At 53.7% G+C, this 20,421-nt stretch overlaps 1 protein-coding gene across 1 annotated transcript in view; it reads right to left on the bottom strand.

Moving 5' to 3' along the window:
• The window catches only part of HS3ST4 (heparan sulfate-glucosamine 3-sulfotransferase 4), a 54,147-nt gene extending 37,212 nt beyond the window's left edge, over positions 1-16,935 (bottom strand). The window contains exon 1 of the mRNA XM_021543844.2: positions 16,259-16,935. Within this exon, the coding sequence (XP_021399519.1) occupies positions 16,259-16,893 (635 nt within the window). The 5' untranslated portion in view covers positions 16,894-16,935. The remainder of the gene's footprint in view (positions 1-16,258) is intronic.
• Between the last annotated feature and the right edge of the window lie 3,486 nt (positions 16,936-20,421).

The following is a 20,421-nucleotide window of genomic DNA, read 5'->3' as shown; positions in this document are numbered from 1 at the left end:
CTGCCAGGACACAGCATAGGACCAGGCCTGGCCACCCCAGCCACAGACAGCCAGGGCTGAGCTGCACATCCTTGGCTGCTGCCACTGCTGAGGAGCAGCCACAGCGGAGAGGGACAGGCTTTTAGGTTTAGCTTTATATGTAAAGGAGGGTCTCGAACAGTGACACATGCTAAAGTTTAAAAAACAACAAAAGGAAATTCTAGATAAAAACTCAGCATTTAGTCTCACCCTTCCACCACCATTTTTTTTCCTTATTCAAAAGAAATAATCTTTTAAGCGTTTAAAAACTCCCCAGTGCTGCTGATACAAAATGCATTGTAACCTTGAATTATATGTAGCAGGGCTGGCTTTCATTATTTATTAGCAAGATCAATTAGAATATTCTGTTTGCAGAAGAATATAATCCAATATGTACTTCAAGCACTAACAGCTAAATATATGCTTATTTAAAAATCAATCTAAAAGTCAAGGTTTCCTTTGTAAATCTTTACTACAGATTAAAAAAAAAGCTTTGAGTGTTACCACCTGCTGAATGCTGTAGTCTCAAGGAGACAGTTATACATTTTAAAACATCTCAAATGGGAATTGATTGTGGCAGGCAAACAATTGCTGAACCCCCAGCATGGAGGGCTCATGGCCTGCATGATGGCTGAGCAGCTCCCACGGGCGACTACCCTGGGACCACAGCCCAGCCATTCCCCAGGGAAGTGGGAACAAGCCCCCGGCCCGGGCAGCGGCAGCCAGCACCCCCTGCCAGCCGGGAAGGGCACCCAGAGCGTGCCAGCCGCGCCGAGTGACTCACACCGACTCCAGCATCCCAGCACAGACTTGTTTTTCACTGACTTCCCCGGGCTGACATGCAGCCAAGGCACCGCCTGCCAGCCCGGCTCAGGATCCGCAGTGTCCTCGCCTTTCTCCCCCGAATCACAGGTTTCTAAGATTAATTGTCATGTATAATTTATTGACCTCAGCCACGACCTTGGCCCAGCGTGGTTTCCTTTCTCTGCGCTGTGGCGATGGCAGCAGCAGGCTCTGGCAGGACCAGGGAGCACCAGCAGCACAGGGTGGGCAGTTCTCCTGGCGCCAGACGTGCTGAGGGGCTGCCCCACAGCCCTGGAGATGCCCCAGCCCCCCTGTTTCCACTCCGTCCCCACTCTGCAGAGCCTTTCCCCAGCTGTGCCAGCGCCCGCTTTAATCTCCCCCCTGCTGCCAGCCAGCGCAGGCTGCTCAGCCAGCTTCCCGCTTCCCCTTCTTCCTTAAGCCCTTTCTCTTTCGTCTTCCATTTTTAAATCTTATCTCCAGGTAAAGAGGGTATTTGATGGGATCAAAAAGTGACCTTTAACAAGGGTAGCAGAGCTTCAAACAATATCCCTGCAAGTTCATGCACACTCAAGTGTTAAAGGGAACAGTTCTCTGATCTCCTGTTCCTCAGTGGAAAAGTCGTTTCACAAAGATTTCTGCCAAAAGCTGGTGCAGCAGACTGAGGAAACTTTCTTAAAAGCCAGCACCTACAACTTGGCACAGGCTGTCCTTAGCTTCTCATAAACCAACCCTTCAAAATCTTTTGGTCTCAGTCTTCGCCAGCAAGTGCTCCAGCCACACCACCCTGCACCTAGGTGGAAGGAGGGTTGGAACTGGATGATCTTCAATGTCCTTTCCAACCCAAATCATTCTGTGAATCTCCGGAGTGTTTGTTTCTCTGCTCAAGTTCCCTAACTCTTGCCAGTTTCCTGTGTCTGACGGATTCCTGACTATCCTCCATCTTTCACTCAGCTGAATAAAATCCCTGAAATGCCTCTTAGGTAAAGCATTCCAGCCATGGAAGGAGGTCAGACAGAAGCAATCAGAGGGATGCAACTGTGATTAGTGGGCTGAAAATACAGCCAGCACACCATGGACAGACACCCCAAGGCTTCCCAAGGCCTCCTCAACAGCACCATGTCCTGTTTCACCTGAGGTCCTCCCAACCAGGCTGGGAGAGATGCAGGGAGGGACCAGCAGCATGAGCAGAGCCCAGGCAGGCAGAGCCCGGGGCAGGCAGAGCCGGACAGACAAAGCCTGGACAGGCAGAGCCTGGGACAGACAGAGGCCGGGACAGGCAGAGCCCGGGACAGGCAGAGCCCGGGACAGGCAGAGCCTGGGACAGACAGAGGCCGGGACAGGCAGAGCCCGGGACAGGCAGAGCCCGGGACAGGCAGAGCCCGGGACAGGCAGAGGCCGGGACAGGCAGAGCCCGGGACAGGCAGAGCCGGGACAGGCAGAGCCTGGGGCGGGCAGAGCCAGGACAGGCAGAGCCCGGGACAGGCAGAGCCAGGACAAGCAGAACCCGGACAAGTAGAGTCCGGGGCGGGCAGAGCCAGGACAGGCAGAGCCCGGGACGGGCAGAGCCAGGACAAGCAGAACCCGGACAAGTAGAGTCCGGGGCGGGCAGAGCCAGGACAAGCAGAGCCAGGACAAGCAGAACCCGGACAAGTAGAGTCCGGGGCGGGCAGAGCCAGGACAAGCAGAGCCAGGACAAGCAGAGCCAGGACAAGCAGAGCCTGCGCTGCCCCTGCCGAGGGCTGCACAAGGAACGGGGCACGGGTCCGCCTCTCCTGCCTGCTCAGCACAGCCAGCTCGGGGCTCTCATTGCCGTGTGCCGCTCCCCTCCCTGTCCCTGCTTCCCACCGTGCCCTCGGGGAGGGCGGCGAGAGGCTCCAGCTCTGGGTGCTCCTGGACGGGACAGACAGAGCTGCCAGCGGGATGGCCACCCCCCCGCAGGCCAGCAGCCAAGGGGTTAAAGTGCCTTGTTACTGCCTCCGTAGCCGGCTTCACTTATTTGCAGCCGGAATTCCCCAGGAGCCAGGGCTTTTACTAGTGGCTCTGCTGTAGAACCATGTCATTATAGATTGCAAGTTCCTTAAAGGTCAGATAACACAACACAATTGAATCATATTAGTGAGCATAGAGAGCTGATATTTTCCTAGGAAAACCCATAAAGCAGATTGTTTGCTGCAGAGAAACACACTGTTGTATAGCAAAGCCAGTGTAATCATCTGCACAAACAAACAAGTGGTTTATGAGAAAACCCTTCCATGCTGCAGATCCTTGGGATGAGAGCCGGCAGGACCAAGTGCTGGGCACCTTGGGCAGGTTGGATTTCAACTTGGGTCACAGGACTGAAATACACTGCAAAAGACAAGTAGGGAAATAAGCAATTTCCAAGTGTATTGTTGAGAGACAAATACTTGATATTTCGCTTAATGTCTGGATGCAGATAGCTGTTAATCCAAGACAGTGCTATTAAAGAAATGCAGAATTGATTGTGAGGATGATTGAAGATTTCTGAAGAGCACAATTTCTATGGCCATGATGACCCCACCTTTTTTTATTTTTTCCTAATTTGCCTGTAATCTATTTGGACAAATCCTTTTATCACATTTATTTCCTTTCCAAGTTCCAACAGTGTGATTAATTACAGGACTTTGCAGTCCTACTTACCCTACTGCACGCTCTAATTTTGCTCCCTTTTAAAATGGTTTTCCATCCCTAATAGACACCTTTCCTTGTTCAGCACCTTTACTTTGTCCCTCTGAAATCTGCTGTCCCTAACCCATCACACTGGCAGCCATCCATCCTGCCTGAATCCGCAGTTCCATCTGGAGGCAGCCAGCACCAGCAGCCACTCGCTTTCTGAAAGGGTGTTTGCTTTCTGTGGGGAAAGGCACAAACCACTTTTTCCAAAAATTGGGGTGCTTGTCAGACTGTAGGGTCTGCAGCCCCTCCGCCAGCCTGGAAATTCTCATTTGGTTCTAGACTTAACCTCAGAATGAAAAGGCAACTAGCATCAGCACAACCGCTTTAACCTTCCCCAGTCACAGAAAGAGGAGGAAAAGTAATTTAAAAAAAAAATTTGAATACACAAAGGCACATTCCTTTTGCTGACCTTCAGCACCTGTGTCAGCTGTCCAGGGCAGCAGAGCAGGACCACCACTGGCTCCCACTCCCACCTGTGTGGCTCTCCTCTGCTGTGTTTCATCATGTCCCAGCCAAACAGTGGTGAAACACAGGCAGAAAAACAATTAGATTTAAATCTCGTTTCCTCTTTCTATCTTGCCTTTTTCTTTTCTCTACTTAGATGCTCCTCAGTGCACTAATAGGATTTGTGTTTAGCACAGTGAGAAACGAATGATTTATGGGTCTGTCCGCACTACACTCCCAGTGCCATTGCAGCCCCTGAAACGGCACTCCAAGAGTAGCCAGAGGAGAGTGTTTTGGACTGTAATTCTTTGTACCCACTACCCACAGGATCCCTGCTATCCTGGCTCTCACAGTGCCTCTGTGCTTTCCTCACACTGCACTTGGCTCTGCTCAGGGAGGAAATGGGACCAAGACCTTCGAACAGCTTCAGCCCCTCTGCCACGCACCAGCCACACGGCTTCCACAAACCAGGTTCAACTGATCTTTCAGCTCTTTCAGATCTGCTGGTTAACTGATCTTTCAGCTCAGATTGTGCCCCACCTAAGCCAAACGGGCTCAGTCCCTGCGTTTCATTACCAGCAGTTAATGCAAAGGCCACGTGAGAACTGACCAGACCCAACAACTCAAGCCTGGTCTGGAGCACAGCAGGGAAGAGTTCAGTGACTCGGGCACCAAAGTCTCTGCGACCGGTCAGATTTTCCTGGTGGCTCTGAATGTGGCTCTGTCAGCGCAGCTCCTGCGGCTCTGCACCAGCAATGCCCTTCATTAATTCCTAATGCTGCCCCAAGTACATCTCATGTCCTCCAGGGCTTGGCAGCCCCTGTGAGCTGGGGCACAGAGCACAGCTCCCTACCTTCCTTCCACATATAACAAGAAGCCAAATGAAATAATGAAAGAAACTCATTTTAATGCCACAGAGGGAATTGTTTTATTGCTAAAGCAGCAAATAGAACTAATTGAATCCACTGGAAAAAAAAAGGCGCAAAGGAATGGAAAGGGTAGGTGTGGAACACAGACAAAAAGGGCGAGCTGGAGCCTGAATATTCATGGACCTAGAAACCGCAAACCCTTGAATGCAAAATATCTTCATAACTGATCATATGCCAATGGCAATGCACGCACAGCTCAGAGACGGGCTTGGAATGTTTGCATTTACAAGATTTTTTTAAGTAATATTATGGAACAAAGTCTCTGGTTCATTAAGCTGCTTTGCACCTCCCTGGTAAAAGAGAACATCCTGGGAGTGAACAGCAGGACTGGCACAGGTTCCCACCAAGGCTGAGCGCAGGGCAGGTGGCAGCGCACAGCCCTGGGACAGCTGTGGTGTCCCCAGTGCCAGTCCCAGTCCCTGCTGTGGGAGCTGTGGCAGCAGCTCCGACCCCAGCCCTGCCATGGGCTGGGCACGGTACTGCGTGGCTGGGTTGCCCAGTTGAGGCACTTCACCCCAAATCACCTCCCTTTTCACAGTTACACCTGCCACAAGCTTTTAAATTCAGTTTTCATTGAATTTCAATTTTCAGTGGCAACATATATATTAACGTGGGGGTTACATTTTAATTAAGGCAGCACTCATGTTCTTCATTACAATACTAAGTCATCCAACAAGGAACACCAAGGATATAAATCCCATTAATGAAGAAGGAGATATGTAACCTGCACTGCGTGCTCCAGCACAGAGGCACCAGTACAAGATGACTCTCATATGAAGTGCAAGGTGAGAAAGCTGGATTAGAAATGCAGTTATACTCCCAGGGGACATACAATGTTGATCAGGCACCACAGGTCCTGAATCTGCACCCTGAGGGCACCCAAAACACCCGTCCCACCTCAGTCTATTTTCCCACCCCGAGCAAAAGCCCAAGGCACAGCACAGCTGCTGGGTGTGCTGGTGGGGGCATACAGTGCCTCGGTCCCTCCTGGACACCAACAGCCACACGTGGAAGGGAAAGGGCTGCAGCTGAGACCCTCCCCAACAGCTGCAGCAGCGCTGCAGGGTGAGGGTGTCTCCCCAGCCTTGGGGTACCTGGGGGCCCAGCTCCCCCCGGGCTCACTGGAAGACAGAGGCAGCGGTGAAATCCACCTCTCTGCAGAGCACTCCCTTCCTCCCTGCACCGGCATCCCAAATCCTTTCCCTCCGGGCACAGCACAGAGCTTGGGCTCACCTCTGCCTGCAACACACTCCAAACATTAGAAAAAGTTCATAGGGGTCACAGGGGGAGCTTGAGCACCCGGGGGAAGGACCCTGAACTAGGCAGCAGGAGATGGACCCGCCACGGTGCCGTGGGACCCTCACCAGCCAGAGCCCCCAGCTCCATTGCCCCGCAGCTCAAAGCCAGCAGCTCCGAACTTACACACTAATGAACAAGCTCCTCACACGGCCTGGCCATGGGAAAGCACTTCTGCACCACTGCCTACTGCCAAAAAATGGCTGAGGAGTTCCTGTTAAGGTTTTCCAAAGGAACCCATCTGCAGCAGAGACGTGGATCGCCTCCCACTGCGACGGCCGTATCCCAAGACGAGAGTGCTTCAGAGTGTTATGTGGGAACAGAGTAATAATAAAACACCTTGCCGTAACTTTAGCAGCAGTGGCTCTAGCAGAAAAGCCTGTAATGATCTAATAACACATTTCCCTTGCTGCCACTCCAGCCTTGTGAAATCCAGGGTAGTTTAAGCCATAAATCCATCCCAGCTATTCCTTTGTCATTAATTGTTAGGCTATTTGTATCACACATTTCACATACCAAAAAGACTCCAATTTCATGGAGGGATAGACTGCAGAGATGCTTCTTTTAATCTTTTTTAATTTTAAAGTGGTATCAAACTTAAATATTTTCTAATGGAGTGTATGTTTTACTTACATATAATAGTATCACTACAATTTAGGAGCAATAAAAGTCAAGCTCCTGTCTGTACAATAAGCTTCCAGCTCTATTTCCAAGGTTCAATCAGTTAACCTAGGAGAGCAATAACTTCCCTACAATGAGTAACAGTGCGGAATAATATTTAGATAGAGATAAACCCTTTTTGCATAGGAAATTGCATTATGATTTGCTGGGTCTATGAAATTCTCAGCAAGATGCTTCAGTTTACCAATGGAAGATGTTGCCTCAGGCATTTTTCCAGTGTTTTGATTTTTGGGGAGGGTCTATATGATTTTGAGCTGAGTAAGGAGCCGTTCTCATTGCAGATCCCAGCGCGTGCAGCAGACCCAGCAACAGAGCTGCTGCAGGCTCTTCCCCACATTGGCAGCGCAGGATGAGCAGCCAAACAACGGCTGCCCCATCTCAGGGGCTGGGCAGCCCTGGAGTCTCTGGCCCTCCACACTACCCCAGCCCCTCGGGGTCTGCCCTGTGAGTCCCAGCTGCTGGGGGGTCATGCACAGGTTACAGCAGCGACTGCTGGGTGCCTGGGTGCCCTGGATTGTGGTCATTTGGCCAGATACCCATTTCTCTGGGGGAGCCATTAACAAAGACCAAGAGCAGGAACACTGCTGAGTGCCATCCCTTCTGGGCCGGCCCCTGGCAGATGTAACGTCCTCTTTCCTGTGGCACAGCTCAGCACCAACACCACCCGTGGCTCCAACATCCTCCCTCGTGCTGCAAAATCACCATCCCCACCACATGGCCTGGTGGCCCAGAGCCCCTCTAGATCACACCTGACATGGATTTGCCTTCCTGTGCAGGGTGAACAGGTCACATAGAGGAGGCAGAGCTCTTTCCTAGGGTACCCAGAGCCCTTTCCTGACGTACCAGTGTCCCTCAGTGCACCCTCTGGCTCTGCAGGCTCCAGTGCCACAGAGCATGAAGCAGAGCTAGTGACTGGTAATTCAGGAATTAAAAGGGTACAGATAAAGATCCCGAAAATGAGCTTGAAGGCTGTGAGTGCTGACAGTGCAGGGAGGGTCACTGCGGGATCGATGGTGGCGCTCCCTGGGGAACAGACCAAGGAGGGATGAACCAACAGCCAGTTAAAGACCTCCAGCAGCAACAACTTCAGGATCCATAGGTCTGCCACCAGCATTTCTTGAATCAGCACTTTGGATGGAAAACCGTCAGTGTGTTGTTGAACAAGCAGGACCAGAGACGAGTAGTTGACAGTCTGTCACCTGCAGAGGTGATGCAGCACCTCCCACTCAGGGCTGAGCTGGGAGGTGACCCCTTCCCATCCGTCCGGGGCTCAGGGGTGGGCAGCAGCTCAGCTCCCGGGGCACAGCAGCACCTGGAGGAGCCTGAAAGCCTCTGGGGCTGGTGCACAGCCCCATGGTGGCTTCTCGCAGGCTGGTGGGTTTGTTCAGCCTGGCTGGATGGTGGCAGCTCCTGCTGGGGCTGTGCAACCCAGCCAGGCTTCAACGCCCAGGCCCGATGCTGATGCTGGCTCCCCACGAGCGTGCTCACAGCTCGGCTCAGTTATATGAGAGCCCATCAAGAACATACAGAGAGGGCAGAGCTGGGGCTGAAATAAAGTTATTTGCAGATGTGGATGAACACTAATACTAAATATATTACTGTACCCATCTCAACGCAAGATGAAAGGAAATTCGCTCTAAAACAAAGGAGAACTGCGGATCTGGGCTATCACAGCAGCGCTGCTCTGCTCGGATCCAAAATGATTGCTGCTAATAAAGGAGGGGGCCAAGTCCAGTCCAGCCTGGCTCTGAAGGGAATGGAAATCAGATTTTGGCTTGAAATGTGTTATAGCAATCTCTGTAATACAAAATAAAGTCTGGCAGATGGAGTTATTTTTATCCAAAGCTAGTTCTGCTTAGTAGGTCGGTGGCTATAACTGATGTCCCTTTGCTATTTCCTCTTCTCCCAGGTCCCCCTGCCTCAGTTTCTCCAGGCACTGACAAGATTAGAGCAGACAACTCCAGTATATTTTGGGAGGATCCTACTAAGCTGTAAAAATCAATTGTGAATTTTGCATCCACCCCCAGCATTTGGCCTGTTTATATTGCCAAACATATTCTGTAAAGAAGTACTGTACTTCACAAGAGAGCTTGTCAAGGTAAATACCTTAATTTACATAAAATGTGACTAGCAATTGAAATGTTAAAGCCATAAACAGCAAGTTTATGATCCATCCTTGATGCCTGGATGTATAATATGACAAGGGGGGAAACACTGTGCCTTGCAACATTTACTAAATTGGTGTGTTGACACTGGGGAGGGAAATGGGAGACTTTGAAAACAAAAGGTTGGAGGGTTTCTCTGAGGGCTGTTTTTTGGCTTTTTTCTTCTCCCTTTTCATAAGTATGATTTTTTCCCCAGCCTTCCACAGTCAGCTTTCAACACTCTCCTTCAGCTGGAAACTGCAGCTACCTAAATAACAAATGGGAGGAGCAGTGCCCGTGTACCATCATGGAGCAGAGTCTGGGCAGCAGCTTGGCCATGCCCAGGGAGAGGAGCTGCTCTTGGCAGGGCCAGGGCCAATCCTGCCCAGCCACTCCCCCATGCCCCTGACAGGTACTTTTGATCTAAACAGGAATTTCTCACTGTGATTGAAGACACTCTTGTCATTCTCAGATTTCTTTAAACTTTTTCTAATGTAGGGGAAACCAATTCAAACCTCATACAGCCCTAAATAATACTTATTTAAAAGTGGCTTAAAAGCCTAAAATGAACTGCTGCTCACATGTGCACGGCAGTGAAATTACAATATCCACACTGGATGCTCTGGAAAGTTTGATCATGCAGGTTCCTCTCCTGGACTCCATACAAATGTTTCAGCCATTCATTCATGCTCATAACCCTCATACCCTTTGCAATTCATTGAAACCACTTCAAGAAAAAATAATTTTAAAGAAATTATCTCTGTGTATCACAGAGATATCACTCTGAGCAGTGAGAAATGTCCCACATGAATCAGCCCAGCCCCCAAACCAATAAAATTTCTGCTGAAGTGCATGAAATAATGACTCAGAGAAAAGGAGTCCCCATGAAAAGAAGAGGTAAAAGAAACCATGAAAAGAAAAAGACTCTGACCTTTGTCGACACAAGGTGTCACAAATTTGTGTCAGAATTTTGACTTTGAAAATCTAAAGCCTTTGCACATAACTTTCTTTGAGAAGCTGTTGTTCCTTCTCCACCCATCCGGGCTTGGCACAGAGCAGAGTGAGCCTTGCTAGCCAGGGAGCAAGCAGGGGTCAGGTGTATCATTTAAACCAGAGAATGTGACCACCCAGCACTTCCCCTTTTGCTTCTCCAGGGGGCTGGTTTTCCCCAGGCCCGTTTTTGAGTTCTCTGTAACTACATGCACAGCAGTACTGCACTCACAAAGAGAGCAGTGCTCACAAACTTTGACATCACAAACAACACTCAAACTGTTAGCAGCAAAGCACCAGCTTTGTGTGTACAAAGTGGGTTATTGAGCAAAATCCTAGAGAAGGGATGTTCTTGAGACTACAGTGCAACAGTTCAGTGATTTTTGGGCTGGTGACGTGCGCCGGTTCCCTACACGCTCCAAGGATGTTCCAGCAGCCATTGGAAGAGGCGTCCCCAGCACGGGCGGCTGCTGTGCTGAGCCCTGTGTCTGGAAGCCTCCCAGGAGAGCTGTGGCTGCCCTGCTGCCCCCTCTCACCCCGGGGTCAGAGTGGGAGCAGGGCAGAGCCCCAGCCGGGCTCGGTGCTGGCGCCCGCCCTGCTCACTGCACCCCTCGGGTCTGAGGGACGGGGCTGGGCACGTCCCTGCCAGGGCGGCCGGTGCCTGGGGGCTGCCGAGGGGCACCGAGAGCACCCTGCTGCCTCCCCGCCGCTGCCACCTTCCTCTCAGCACTTTGTGCTCACCGTCGGCCACAAGTACATTCCACATGCAGGCAGAAGCAGTGACTAGCCCCGCGGGAGCGGGTGCCAGAGCGCTCCTGCCAGTGTGCTGGCCCTGGCACTTCTCTCACTCTCTTTGCAGTAAGAGCCAGAGCAGCACACAGGGGCTGCAGGTGCTGAGAGCAGCTGCCATTCCCATGGCTACAACTGAGCAGCATGTGGATAACCACCATCAGGTGATAAAACACTGCAAATAGACATAAATCATTCCTTCACCCCGTTCCTTGAGCTAAAACAGAGCAGAAAGGAGGGAGACAACTGCTGCCCAGGGTGCAGGGTGGGTTCCCTTGGCCCAGCACACAAGGCAGGGGCAGAGCCAGGAGACCCTGAGCTCTGGCACACAGCAGATTCACTGCAGTAGCTGCAGGATGCAGAAGAAAATCCATGCCTGCTGCTGGAATGGCCTCTCAGTCCCCAGATGGGTGAAACATGGGGGCCAACCAGCACGAAGTCTGACCTCTGCTCGCAGTCCCCAGCCCAGAGCTGACCCAGGTGTCAGCAAAGTCCAATACACTGGATCTATGGCAGAGAGAGGCAGCTGAGTCACTACATTTCAGCAAAAGCCAACTCACAGCAGGGCCCAGAAACAAAATCAATACGCTTTCCCTAAGTTACCAGAAGTGCAGTGGGTACAACACTCTGGGAAGGCCTTTCTCAGAGAAACACAGCAGTTCCCAGGCTCTGCAGCTGTGCCTGGGGGCAGCAGCAGACCCCAATCCATCCTTCCACTGTCGGTGTTCCCACAGTGCTGTCAGCACAGGCTCACAGCGCTGATGGAAAGGGTTTGATTTCCTGAATGCCCTGAGCTGATCAGAACAGCACAGGCATTAGCCAGCAACACAATTACAGCTCACAGCGAGGTACAGCTCACAGCGAGGTGACACTGTGTGGGATGAGGCTGAAATGGCCCCAAGCTATCGCTGCCCAGCAGCTGTTAGGGGATGTTGAAGAAGGATCCCTGCACACACCCCTGGACACAATTCCTGCCAGCAGCCACGGCAGAAAAAGCCAGGCACATCGGAAGCTGGATCATCCCTGGGCACGCAGGGCTGGTCCCGCTGCCCCAGCCACCAGGTCAGCACAGGAAGGAAGGTGAGACAGCTCCATGAAGAGCAGAGCTGTGGCAGAAACAACAACACACAACAGCCACCTGCCCCATACAGAGGAACTCAGTGTCCACAGGGATGCGATGGGAGTGCCAGCTCTGGAGCCACAGCCAGCGGCTCCACGGAGCCGCTCACTCGTGAGCACGTGTCTATTACTGAGAGAAGAGCTCCCTGTCCTGGCATTATTCATTGTATGAGGTCAGCAGCTCACCAAATAACACACAGGCCTGATTGCTCGGGAGAATGCTCCAAAAAACCCAGACAAGCAGTGCAAATAGCATTAGACATGCAAGCCACTCCACTGCCTGTCATGGTGACTGCTCCTGCAGCGGGGCCACTCCACACACACAGCTACACCCTGTCCAAGTGCTCAGCACTGCAGGCCCAGGGCAGAGAGGGGAATGTGATCTAATCACAGATATTGCTGCAGCCTCTCCATCAGGGCTCCACTGAGGAGGAAGCAAGGAGTAAAGCAATGTGCATGTACACACAGAATTTAACTCTTCCAGTCAGCAAATCTTAAAACTCAATTTCAACTCATTGCTATCAGGTGTTCTTTTTGTGTTATGGAAACCATATTCCTGTTAAAACCACAAGTTTGTTTTCAAAATATTGTTACAAATCCCCAGTTTTTCTGCTAAATGCAGGATGTCAAGAAAGCCTTGAAAGCGTAACATGACAGAACTGAACCCCCTCACCGTGCTGAGCCTGTGGGCTGCTGGGGACAGTGGCTGGGAGCACTGGACTGTCCTACTCAGCTCAGAAAATCTCAAGGGTGCCCAAGTGATGAGGTCTTCTGTGCTGGTCATTTAGACCAGCAGAAAGACACAACTAAAGCCCCCCACGCCGGGGCTTGGAGCTCCCACTCCCTTCACACCGCCACCTGCAGCATTTCTCTTCCAAAATCCCCAGAGCAGTCACCAGCAGCACCTGAGCATCCTGAGACATTGGCATCTGCACAGGTGAGCCTGGTGCACCGCCCACAGCGCCGGTGCAGGGCAGCGTGGGCACTGCGCAGCCCAAACAGGATCACTCCCCTCCTTCTCCAGCCACACAAAGCCACTGGCACCACACCGACTCCGGGCTCCCCTGCAGACCCCTGCCCACCTCCCTGGGCTCTCTCCTCTCTGAGACCAAACCAAGGGCCCTAGCACCACAAGGAGACAAACCTGTCCAGGTGTGGGACACTGCAGGCAGTTTGCTGTTCCCATTATCCACAACATTCCTACACACCTGTGTGCCCTTCATCCACGCCAAGGCAGGGAACTCACACATGTCCCAAATGCTGTGCCTGTGCTTGTAATGAGCATTTATGGATGTAATCTCCATTCCCTGGCCTCAGGGGCCTCTCTGTCACTCTGCCATCCTTTCTGTGCTCTGAGAAAGGCTCTCAGTGCTTTTTGAAATGCAGGATAGCTCAGGGCAGAGCTCATGGCATGGGACATGCCCTCTGAGGCATGAACATCACACTGAAGGGAGCAAATGCCTGCAGTCCAGCCTGGCTGTGGGGAACATGTGGAGATCACTGTGCCTGGGCACATGAGAGAGCAGGGGACACTTGGACACTGGCTAAAAATCAGCAGCAGCTCCTGCAGGAAAGCTGGCATAGCCTGGGGAAGGAAGGAGCAAGTTAAAGACTACGGCTTGCAAAGGAACAGCAGAGGAAGATTGGATGTTGTTTAAGGAAAGCTGTACCATGGAACTTGTCCTTCAGACAGCTCAGCATTAGAATGGACAGAATCATAAACTGCAACCACAAATACAATCCTGGCAGTGTAATAGAAACTAACCAAAACTAGTCTTGGCCTAGTTTGCACCAGTTTGTGTGTGGAAAGACCTCTGTTTGCAATTGCCAAGTGAATTGAGTTAAAGAGATCAGAGGCCGCATACAAACCTTCAGCATTCCCTGCAGGTTCCCAGGAAAAAACAAAGCAGGCAGTGTGGAACTGCCATCCTGACATGCCACCCTGTTTCCAGCAGCACAGAGCTGGCATCCCCTGGCCCAGTGCTTGCATCAACTCCAGCCACTGAGAGAGACCCTGAACCAGACATCCAGAGCGTTTAGGGCTTTTCAATCTCAAGGCAGCAAAGACACAGGTAAAGCAGCATGGAGCACACACAAAGAGATGGCAATGACCTGGTGCCATCTCCATTTTACAGGAGAAACCAAGGTGAAGAAGGCATTTCCCTTTCCTCCAGCTCTTCGAGGCTGGGAGATAATCCTGTGACTGAACAACTAAGCAAGGAACCTGGAAGGTCTGCCATTCCCTTATTTCACTATGTAAGAGAAAACCTGACCGTGTTAAAAGCTCACAGTGTGTAATGCTAAGTCACCATAAGCAGAGGACTTCAATTGTTGCTTCTTTGTTAAAAAAGCATTGCCTTTTCTGTGGACAGGAAAAGAATCTCCAATTACTGTACCTGGGACACAGCTATGAGCTGTCAGCCTCCCCAGTGCACTCAATCAGGTAATCTCAGAGAAGGTCAGGAAGAAGCATGGGGTGGACAGTGAGCTTTCCCCATTCTGCTTTTGGTTTGTGTTTTTTTGGCACTAAAAGCCAGTCCATGACGACAGCCTGGCACCAGTTCAGCACCAGGGAAGTTGTGGCTGCTGCTGAGGCACAGACCACCAGCAGTGTCCTGCCCCTGCAAGGCTGAACACTCTTGCAGCAGAGGGGAGAAGCATGTGTTTGGGTTGGGCAGGTGTGAAGGTGCTGCAGGTCAGGCAGCCAGGGCTGCGATGGCACAGAGCACCAGGCATTTCTTTACCCATCCCACAGCCTGCTCTGCCCAGCCCTCACACACCAAGGGTGCCCCAACCTGTTCTCCCACCTCTCCTGCCCAAGCAGCAGAGCTCCAGGGCTTGAAATGAGCAGCACACACCAGAGAGCTGCTGCAGGGATAGAAAATACCGAACTGCGTTCTGCAAATGAAAACCTGTGTGTGCCTCTTACTCCACAAGAGGAGTTACACCCACTCACTAGCCCTTTTCTAGTAGCATAACTTTAAAGATAAAAAAGCAGCTGCTCATCGTATTCAGTGCTTGATCTTCTTCTGCCTGTTTTAAATAAAACCAAACTTTTTTTTATGTGCCACTTTCTATCCTCTTCTAGTCAGTTTTCTAAACTTATTTTTCAAGGTAAGCCTTTCCTCCAAGAAAATTCAGTACAACAAAATACTGTGTATGAAATGATATCTATAAATACAGTAACCATAGCCAGTCCTTTAGTTCTTCCCCCATCAGAGCAGCACACCAAAAACACTCTCAGGGACAACCTCACTCTCTCAGTGCTGATGTTCACTTTCTTGAAATCCCTCCAGAAAATCCCACACCAGAGCCAAGCGGATGCCACACCAAGTGTTGCAAAGACCTTTCTTCCACCATCCCCACAGAAGACTGCCTGGAGTTTCTCACCTTTAAATACCCCTGATATGCAGACCATGTACTTTATTTTAATAATGAGGGACCAGATAATCCAGGCAGTCACTTGCCTGCTGCCTCTCATTTTTAGCGTCATTTGCAGAGCAACAAAGCAGCTGCCATACTAACCACAACAAGAACTTCACCAGCTCAGCCACAGACCACCTTTTATCAAGAACCAGTATGGTTTGCTTTGAACCATGAACTACAGACCTACTGGGAGTTTTTAAGTTCTACTGATGTGCTGCACTCTGCTCAGAAATTTTTTAAGAGAGGGAAGAACACTGAGCCATCACAGTTCATTGATTTTCTAAACCTGTCAAGACATTTAACACTTCCTTACTGCAGTCCAGTGTTTTCTAAAAACCAGGACTTTTAGCATAAAATTCCTTTAAAATGTTACCCAACACCAGACAGCAATATTTAGACACGTCTTCACAAACAGAATTAGATTTTGTCAATAGAAAAGAAAAAAACTTCCTAACATGGAACTTGTTGAATAAAGAGTAAACCTTATTTGTGAAGCAAAGCCTGCGCTCGCATGAAGGCAGCTTTCTTCAGTCCTAGCAGCACCTGGAATAACTTGCGATCTTGTTTATTTCAGTAATTATTAATTACCGACCTATTTAGGAGTATTTTACACCAACTGCAGATGAACTGCTACGGTTTGCTCACACACTCCGAGCAACCGAGAGGGATGTTACCAGAAATCTGCTTTCCCACCAGAGCAGCGCGTTTTCCATCGCCACCGCGGCCAGGCGCGGCCCCGGCGCCCGCCTGCCCCGGCCCCGCGGCGGTCCCGGGGCTCGGTCCCGGCGCTCGCGCTTCGTCCCGGCTCCCCCGGGGGGCAACGGGGACCCCCGGGGCCGCGCCGGGGTCCCCCGCCCCGCACGGACTCGCGTTCCTCCTCCCTCCGTCCCCGCCAGCGCCGCGGATCGCGCCCGCAGCCCTCACCTGTACCACTCCAGCCCCTTCTCGTAGTTCCTGTCGAAGAAGTGGGGCTCGGTGCCCACGGCCCGCACGTCGGGGTGCGCCCGGATGGCCTCCAGCAGCGCCCGCGTCCCCCCCTTCTTCACCCCGATGATGAGGGCTTGCGGCAGCCGCTTCTCCCCGTAGTCCGGCGTGGTGCTGCTGCCGCCGCCGCGGCTGCCCGGGCTGCCGGCCCGGCTCAGCTCCTCGTCCGTGGTGCTCGACTCCTGCGGGTCCCTCTCGAAGGCTCCGCTCTGCGCCGTGATCACCTCCCCGGGGGCCAGCGGCGTCCGCAGCCAGGCGCCCTCCGCCCCTTCCCGGCTGCCGTTGGAGGCCCGCGGCGGAGCGGCCGAGGGGCCCGGGGCGCTGCCCGGAGGGGCGGCGGGGGAGCGCGGGGCCGCCGTGACGGGGACGGCGGTGGGAGAGCGCGGGGCCCCGGGGGCCGCCGAGCCGGGCAGCGCGGCCGGGGAGCGCAGGGCGGCCGGGCCGGTGCCCCCCATCAGGCTGTAGCACAGGTAGGTGAGGCACAGGGAGAGGCTGCACATGCAGAGCAGCTTCCGCGCCGGGGGCCCCTTAGAGCCGCGCCCGCCCGGCACCCCCGGCTGGGCGGGGGGGGACATGGCTGCTGCCCGCTCCTCGCCCCGGGCACCGGGCGCACATGGTGTCAGCCGCCGCCCGGCCGCCCCAGCCGCATGGGGCGCCGCTGCCCGCCCGCCCCGCCGCCGCCGCCGCCGGTGGGGGGGGGCCCCGCATGGCACGGTCGCCGCCGGCCCCGCCGGGTGCCGGGGCGCTGGGGCTCCGCGCGGCCGCGCTCCGCTGCCACCGGCTCCGCACTGTTGCCGCCCGAGTTCCTGCCGCGAAACTTTGTGCCGGGTGGGAGGCGGGAGCGCGTTCCCGCGCGGGGAGGGCCCGGCCCGCCCCCGCCGCCGCCCCCGCCGCCGCCGCCGGGAGCGCGGGGAGCGCGCCGGGCCGGGCCGGGCCGGGCCGGGCGGCGGCGGCGGCGCGGGGCAGCGGCCGGGGAGCACCGGGCAGCACCGCGGGCAGCACCGCGGGCAGCACCGGGGAGCACCGCGGGCAGCACCGGGGAGCACCGCGGGCAGCGGCCGGGGAGCACCGCGGGCAGCACCGGGGAGCACCGCAGTCCGTCCCGCTGGCCCACCCGGCTCTGCCCCACACGCCGCCTGCCCCATGTGCTGCCCAGACCCGCCGTGCCAGCACTCGGCGCAGGGCCGCAGAAACAGGGCCAGTGTCAGCGGTACCCTACAAATCCTCCTCCTGTCCCCTGCAAAGATCACCCGCCGCAGCTGCTTGGCTCCTCATTCTGGCCTGCTCCCCTCCACCTCCCCCGAAGTCTATTCTGTCCCCAGCCCATGGCTCCTGCACACAGCCTGCGGCCGCTGAGACAGCTCCTCTGGGACAGCCCCACGCAGCACGACCAGGTCCCCTGCTTCTGGCCCTTCAGGGATCTGGGGCAGTTCCTTAGAGCAGCCTGTTTCTCCTGGGATCCTGGGGAGAGGTGGCAGACCGTGGGCAGAAGCAGGCAGGAACTTAACTTGGAGAATGGAGGGTTCATAGTTTAGGTGCCAGGAGCTGCACTGGTAGATGAGGCCAATTACACCCTTGCATGATGCTCTTCCAGGAACTCTGTCCCCAGCCTTGGTGGAGCAGGTTAGGGATGACAGCCTCCCTCCTCACAGTTTTCCGGGGCAGCCATCACCTGTTTTCAGCTCCACGTTTTGTCACTTCCCACCTGCAGTTCTCAGGTTTGGCATTAGCATGTATTTTGTGAGGGGAAGGAATGCATTATTGTTTCTCAGCTTTCTCCTACACCTCATCTGGGGTCTCCAGGAGTCTCTCCATCCTGGGTATTGCCTTGGGATATTGGGGCATGTCACGAGCAGCAATCTAACCTTGTGCACCTGCACTGCCAGCACTGCCTGCAGGCAGCAGATCCCAGAAGAGCCAGCACCCAACCCCGGTGGCAAAAGCTGCAGAGCAGCTCTATGTTCACACATACGAGGGCCAGAGCTGCACTTCTGAGCCAGCACTGGGAGAATGCAGACTGTGTCTCCAGCTTTGTGCACCTGTGAATGCTGTGTAAGTCATCTGCCTGTGAGCAGGACGAGAATTTGGAGGCAGTGACACTTCTCCACTCACCAGTCTGGGGAACTACTGGATTGTACAGAGATGTTCTGGGTGAGGCTGGATGGGAGAGAGCTGGCAGAGCTTCCCCTTGCTCCCCCAGCTGATGAGCCGTGGCCCAGGTTTTGCAGGGGAAACCCATCTCCAAACCTTGCTGTTGCATAGGGAACACAGAATCATGGAATGTTTTGAATTGTAAGAGATTCTTCAAGGTCACAGATTCCAACCCTTGCCATGGCCAGGGACATCTTCCACTATCCCAGGCTGCTCCAAGCCCCATCCAGCCTGGCCTGGAACACTGCCAGGGATCCAGGGGCAGCCACAGCTGTTCTGGGCACCTGTGCCAGGGCCTCACCACCCTCACAGGGAAGAATTTCTTCCAATAAAACCTTGTCCTCTGTAAGTGTGAAGCTGTTTCCCCTTGTCCTGTCACTCTGAGCTCCCTTTTCAGCTGACATATCTGCAGAGGCCCTTCTTGTTATTCTGTATGTCCCTTGCCAAGCTCCTTGGCCTTCCTGCTTACATCCCTACAACAACCAGGCAGTTTCCCTATACTTTTCACATGATAACCTCTTCCTGTTCCTGCCTGTGCATTTCCTACTTCCCCTCGAGTTTGACCAGCAGGTCCCACCTCAGCCATGTCAGACTTCTGTCTCCATTGCCCTATTTCTTGTCCTGGGGATCACAAGCTCTTGTGCTGTATGGAAAGTGCCCTTAAAGACCTTCCAGCCCTGCTCTGCTCCTTGTCCCTGAGGGCAGTTTCCCTGGGGTCTCATTGACTAACTCCTTGAGGAGCTGGCAGTTTGCTTTTCTAAAATTCAGAGCCCTGACTTTACTCTTCGCCTGACCTAAATCCCTCAGGAATGCAAGCTCCACAGAGCAATGCACCTTTGGAGTCCCAGCTACTCTTGGTTTCATTGCAAAAGCAACATTTGGAAACAAAAATTAAGTGCCAATATTAGGTAGCTACCCAGAGCTGAAAAATGTATTCATAAAAAAAGAGGAAAAGCACCAATGTTTCCCATAATGAACAAAAGCTCAATGCTGCTCTCAGCTGGACATGTGTTCTCTCTGTGCAGCTCCAGTTCCAATGGAGATAATTCCTTCATAATATATTTTTTATGGCACACATGAGACCTCTGAAATGCAGTGTCTTGTGTCCTGTAAATCATTTTCTGTAACTTGTGGATTCCTTTTCAACTGCATTACAGTAATGTGAATGTTTGGGGACTAACTGGAGCTGACAGAAGCACAGCCTCACGTCCCCCGCTCACAGCGCTGCCTCTTGCCGTGTCCCAGTCCAGCACTGCAGGGGCAGCACGGCTGCAGGGACAGCACAGCTGCAGGATCTGCACAGCTGCAGGGACAGCACAGCTGCAGGGACAGCACAGCTGCAGGAGTGGCACAGCTGCAGCGACAGCAACGCTTGGCCTCGGGCATCCCTCGGGCGCTGCCCGGGAGGAGCACGATCCCTGCCCCACTGCCGAGCCCCAGCAAGGCTGCTGTGAGCCGAGCCCCAGCAAGGCTGCTGTGAGCTGAACCCCAGCAAGGCTGCTGCGAGCTGAACCACAGCAAGGCTGCTGTGAGCCGAGCCCCAGCAAGGCTGCTGTGAGCCGAACCCCAGCAAGGCTGCTGCGAGCTGAACCACAGCAAGGCTGCTGTGAGCTGAACCCCAGCAAGGCTGCTGTGAGCTGAACCCCCCAGCAAGGCTGCTGCAAGCCAAGCCCCAGCAAGGCTGCTGTGAGCTGAACCCCAGCAAGGCTGCTGCGAGCTGAACCCCAGCAAGGCTGCTGCGAGCTGAACCCCAGCAAGGCTGCTGTGAGCTGAACCCCAGCAAGGCTGCTGCAAGCTGAACCCCAGCAAGGCTGCTGCGAGCTCGGAGTCAGGCCTGAGCCCTGGGGAGAATCCCAGCAGGCGCCTGTGGCTCACGGCAGGGCTGGGGACAGACGGCTCCCAGGGGCCCTGGCAGGGCTGCTGCGCCTAGCACACACACCAGGCCCCTCGCC

Source organism: Lonchura striata, chromosome 16 (genome assembly GCF_046129695.1).
Source record: "Lonchura striata isolate bLonStr1 chromosome 16, bLonStr1.mat, whole genome shotgun sequence".
Lineage (NCBI taxonomy): Eukaryota > Metazoa > Chordata > Aves > Passeriformes > Estrildidae > Lonchura > Lonchura striata.
The sequence above is the reverse complement of the archived record's forward strand: the minus strand, read 5'-3'. Positions and strand labels throughout refer to the sequence as shown.